General features: G+C 41.8%; 1 protein-coding gene across 1 annotated transcript in view; it reads left to right on the forward strand.

The window, feature by feature from the left end:
* EXOSC3 (exosome component 3) overlaps positions 1 to 4,485 on the forward strand; it is a 7,140-nt gene extending 2,655 nt beyond the window's left edge. Inside the window, exons 2-4 of the mRNA XM_019556275.1 lie at positions 2,251 to 2,400; positions 3,622 to 3,773; positions 4,194 to 4,485. Of these exons, the coding sequence (XP_019411820.1) occupies positions 2,251 to 2,400; positions 3,622 to 3,773; positions 4,194 to 4,395 (504 nt within the window). The 3' untranslated portion in view covers positions 4,396 to 4,485. The remainder of the gene's footprint in view (positions 1 to 2,250; positions 2,401 to 3,621; positions 3,774 to 4,193) is intronic.
* The last annotated feature ends 850 nt before the right edge of the window (positions 4,486 to 5,335 follow it).

The following is a 5,335-nucleotide window of genomic DNA, read 5'->3' on the forward strand; positions in this document are numbered from 1 at the left end:
TGACCCCAGTACTCTTTCCTGCCATGGCAGGGGGTCGGACTAGATGATCTGCTCAGGTCCCTTCCAACCCTAGAAACTATGAAACTATATTTTCTTCTCTCAGCTCTCTGTTGGCCAGTGCTCAAAGGGTAGCCAAAGGAAACTATAAAGATAGTTTCAAGGTTGCCCTCAAGCACAAAGGCATTGGCACCAACAGCTGGGAGGAGCAAGCTGCTAATCATTCGGCGTGGCGCTGTCTGGTCCACCAAGTCGCTCACCACTTCGGGGTCCAACAACTCAATACCGGAATAGCAGCAATGGAGGAAGGAGAAGGAGAATAACCTGGGGCTGTGAATCCCACTCCCCTGCACAACAACATGCCCCCATTGCTGACGATTGTGTGCATCCAAAATTGGACTCCTCAGTCACCTGAGGACCCATCAAGCCTGACAGACGTCATCCTTGACTTCGAGGGACCATGGCTGACGCTGCCTGCCACTCCCTTCCTCCCTGTGCTGCTGAAGCTGGCCCTGGGAAGCTGTGTGCTAGTGGCTACAGCCCCTCACTGGCAGCTGCACCCAAGGGCTTCCTAGGCTGCTTTGGCCCCCAGCTCTCTGCACTGCTCACAGCAGGGTGGGCTAGGGCAGGGCAGGTATCAACCTGGCACTCAGCATCCTACTCCTTTCCCCCCTTCCCAACTTCATAGAGCCACGGGCTGCAGCCCAGCGCTACCATGCCCGTCCCCATCCCCAATTTAATTATTTAACCTGTTGTAATTACAGCAGGTTAAACAGATGTTTATTTAATTGATATTTACATGCCTAGCAGATGGCAGGGTGCAAGGTCAGGGCTGCCTGGGCTGGGGGCCCAGTTCCTCACTAGCCCAAAATATTTTGGGACTAGTTTTGTTCAGTATCTTCAGTGATCTGGGAGATGGGATGGAGTGCACCCTCAGCAAGTTCATAAATGACACCAAGCTGGGGGGAGTAGTAGATATGCTGGAGGCTAGAGCTAGGATTCAGAATGACCTAGATGCATTGGAGGATTGGGCCAAAAGAAATCACATGAGGTTCAGTAAGGACAAGTGCGAAGTCCTACACTTAGGACAGAACAATCCCATGCACTGGGATGGGATGGGGACTGATTAGCTAAGCAGCAGCTGGGGGTTACAGTGAACAGTAAACTGAGTATGAACCAACAGCGTGCCCTTGTTGTGAAGCATACTGGGCTGCAACTAGGTGCGTTGCTAGCAGGCACTGGTAAGGCCACATCTAGAGTACTGGGTCCAGTTTTTGGCCTCCCACTACAGAAAGGATGTAGACACATTGGAAAGAGTCCAGTGTAGGGCAACAAAAATGGTGAAGGGGTTGGGAGACATGACTTATGAAGAAAGACTGAGGAAACTGGGTTTATTTAGTCTGGAGAAGAGAAGACTGAGGTGGAATTTAAGTATTTTTAACTATTTGAAGCATGGTTTCAAAGAGGATGAAGCAGGACCAGGTGTCAGCAGTGTTTTTGGGCTAAGTGCCAAAAAAATCCAGAACCTTGATTTGGAAAATGTTGATGTGCCATGGGGTGGATGTCAGGACAACTGTAAGGAGTCCAGTCCTTGTAGCAGTGCAGCCCTGGCCCCTTCCCCCTCCATACTCCCTGATGCATGCAAATAGCTGCTGCCTGCAACAAGCCAGGTTGGGGCTCCAGACCCTAGCTGCAGCCACGTGCAGCCTAGTGGCTGCCTGCTGCGAGTAGCCTGGGCTCCGTGGCAGGTGCCTGCTCAGAGCTTGTGTTGGATGTGGCATGCTGAGCAAAATGGCTTCACATGCCATGCTCTAGTATGCATGCTCTGATTGCTGACCGAGGGGTGGTGGCAGATGACAGAACAGGGAGCAATGGTCTCAAGTTGCAGCAAGGGAAGTTGAAGTTAGATATAAAACTTTCTTATGAGGAGGGTAATAAAGCACCGGAACAGGCAACCTAGAGAGGTTGTGGAATCTCTGTCCGTGGAGGTTTTTAGGACCTGGCTAGATAAAGGCTTGGCCAAGATGATCTAGTTGGGGATGGTCCTGCTTTGAGCAGGGGATTACATTAGATGACCCCCTGAGGGCCCCTTCCAACCCCAATTTCCCATGATTCTTTGCAGAAAAAAGGCACGCTAGATGATTTATTTTTCTTGTACAAGATCTTTCTTCTGGTGCAGATGTATGTAAAGTGTGTTAATTTCCTTTGTATGCACCTTTGATCTCTTATCCTAAAGCTTGTTTTCATTCACAGTATGTCCCAGTGAAGGGAGATCCTATAATAGGCATAGTGACTGCCAAGGCAGGCGACATCTTCAAGGTAGATGTTGGTGGAAGTGAACAAGCATCTTTGTCATTCTTAGCATTTGAGGGTGCAACCAAAAGAAACAGGCCAAATGTTCAGGTAAGATTTCTGTTGTTGATAGTAATGAAAATTTGAATTATTTGCTTGTTTTTGGAGTTGTGTGTTTTTGTTTGTTTGTTTGTTTGTTTTTTAAAGTAATGTGTTTCTAAATAGCTGTGGATTTTCTTTCCATTTATTGCCACTGGATCCCACTGTAATTGGAATTGAATGTTTGTTTACACTGACACTGATACAGCCTCATGATATCTCAGGCCTGTTCCTTAGATTGAGTCTGAAGTCCATTCAGGCCTAATAGTTACATGTTGAAAAACAGCCTCTTACAAAGTCAGGCAGTAGAAAAATTTCCTTTTTAACTTTTCAGGACTAATAGGGTTTGTTTTTTTTAAGCGGTTTGGTGGGGGAATTGTATATGCTACATTTTGTTTACATACCTGACCTATCTGTTAAGTAAATACAACAGGTGGTAGAAGCAAAATGAAAGACCAGACTATTTTCACTGTCTATAATGAGTGAAATGCAAAAGTAAATTGTCTCATTCTGAAAAGTCAGTTATCCTACTTTTTCCTTGCCTCTTAACTTTCAGCTTGGAAGATTTCAAGACTTTAAAAAAAAATACAGGGTGCTTGCCGGGGGGGCGGGAAAGGTACTTTACCAGAAGCAGCAGCAGCATGTTACTTTGACCTTCCTCTGCAGCATCTCTATAGATCAGATGCTTAAGCGCAACTTTTGGCACTTTCATTTTAATAGCTGATTTAATCAGCTGTTGGATAAAAGCACCGAAAAAGCCCCACTTAAAGTGCCCTATCAATACAGCCATAGGGTGAGCCAGATCCAGCTAACACAATGCTTCTTCTGGGCATCCACTGGGCTCTGTAGGGTTCACTGAATTTAAAGTAAAGTGCCATTTTGTTTTGTTTTTTCCTATGCCTGCAAGTAGCCACAGTGTATTAAACTTGAGGTGTGTGGTGCCTTAAAGGAAAAAGTTACTGGGCTTCTTTTACTTTGTATTTTTGAGATTCCAGTGCCTGGTTTTTAATTATTTGGATCTTAGTCTGTAATTAATTTATATAGAATTGCTAGGCGCGTTACAGTTATAGGATTCTTTGGAGATAGCTGCATTGAATGAAGGGATAAATGTTGATGAATAAATTAGTTACGCAGTTTTCTTTTATTCTTTCATAATTACTGGATTTGTCTGTCTCGCAAAGACATTAACACAAATGTGATAATAGTTTCTCTATTATCTTTTACTTATTTTAGGTGGGAGATCTTATATACGGTCAATTTACTGTAGCAAATAAAGATATGGAACCAGAAATGGTCTGCATAGATAGCAGTGGAAGAGCAAATGGAATGGGTATAATTGGACATGAAGGCCTACTATTCAAAGTTTCCTTAGGGCTAATAAGAAAGTAAGTGTTCCAAGAATGACAGAAAAACTGTACTTTTGTCAGTTTTTAACATATGACACTTGAATGAACTTTTATAAAAGCTGTTTTTTCACTCTATATAACATTATTAAGCACAATTTCATCATTTAGTGTTCTTGCATTGACTCTTAATGTTTTAACTCTGACTTGCCTGGTTTATATTTTAAATTTTCATTCCTAAATTAACAGATGAAGTAAATCTTTCATCCAGAATAAAAGTTAAATCTCTAGTTTTGGTTTAGCTCAACCCAGTATTAAACCTTACAGTTGGTACAGAGGTCCTTTAAAATAGTGTTGCAACTGTTAGTGGGTATGGTATTGACTTAACTCTAGGGTATATTCATTCTATATATTGCTGGGGGGTTTTTTTCTTCTAATGTCCTTTTTTTACCTTGCTTGCAGACTTTTAGCTCCTAATTGTGAAATCATCCAGGAATTGGGACAACTTTACCCTTTTGAAATAGTGCTTGGAATGAATGGAAGAATATGGGTAAAGGCAAAAACAGTTCAACAGACTTTAATTGTGGCAAATATCTTGGAAGCCTGTGAACATATGACATCAGAACAAAGAAAGCAAGCACTTGCCAAATTGTCAGAGAGTTGAAGTAAAGAAAACTTCAGGGGTCTGTTTTAGACTGAGATGCTTGTATTTTTGTATTAAGGTCTATATTCAATAACATTTTTTTTTAAATTTCAGTTTTTCACTTTCTTTTGTCAATTGGTCCCTCTTTTCCTAATGCTTAAGTCTGGTTCTAATATACTCATGATTTTTTCTCACGTTTCTCAGTAGCCTTGTTAAGCTCCTCTTTAAATCATTGCAATGGTTTTTACTTCTTATCAACCCGTTTATTTTTGCAAATCAAAACTGAGTGGTAGCACCAGGTCTTTCATCAAGAAAGAAAGGAGGGCTCCATTTTTCACTTGCATATGTTTTGGCTTTTAAAGTATTTTTTACAGTAATATATGTATGCCTTTTTCTTGTTTTTCAAGTTGGTCTATAGTTTATATTTTACATTAACTTTCAAGAAGTCTGCTTTGTCTGTGTTTCATAACAAAGGATCAAGATGACCTCGATCAGATACTAAAGCAGCATAGAGGAGGGATAAGGATGGAAGTTCATGTCACTGAAATAAGCAAAAGTGAGGCACTGGAAATGACCTAGTAAATTGAAACTGCTTGTGTCAGAATTATAAGTTCAGACATTTGTAAAGAATGTTATACACCCTTTTTATGTACTAAATTTGCTTGCCATTGAATGGGAGACTTACTTGTTACCTGAGAGAACACTCACTGATATTACTTCACTTTAGTTTCACCTACTTCCCTCTCACTAATAGTGAGGGTGGATTTAAGACTAAAAGGAATGTAGGGTATATCAGCACTTCAGAACCTTACTTATTCTTCAACAGTTGACAGCTCCTAGAAATTCGGATTAGCTAGTTCACTCAAATTGCCATCATTGGTTCTTCTACATGCTAGCGTTCTGGTTTGAGACCGTAGTCATCTCTGGCCTAAGGCAATGTGTGCAGCAGCATGCTGTATAG

The sequence above is a fragment of the Crocodylus porosus genome, unplaced genomic scaffold (genome assembly GCF_001723895.1).
Source record: "Crocodylus porosus isolate Cpor-Errol unplaced genomic scaffold, CroPor_comp1, whole genome shotgun sequence".
NCBI classification, from domain to species: domain Eukaryota; kingdom Metazoa; phylum Chordata; order Crocodylia; family Crocodylidae; genus Crocodylus; species Crocodylus porosus.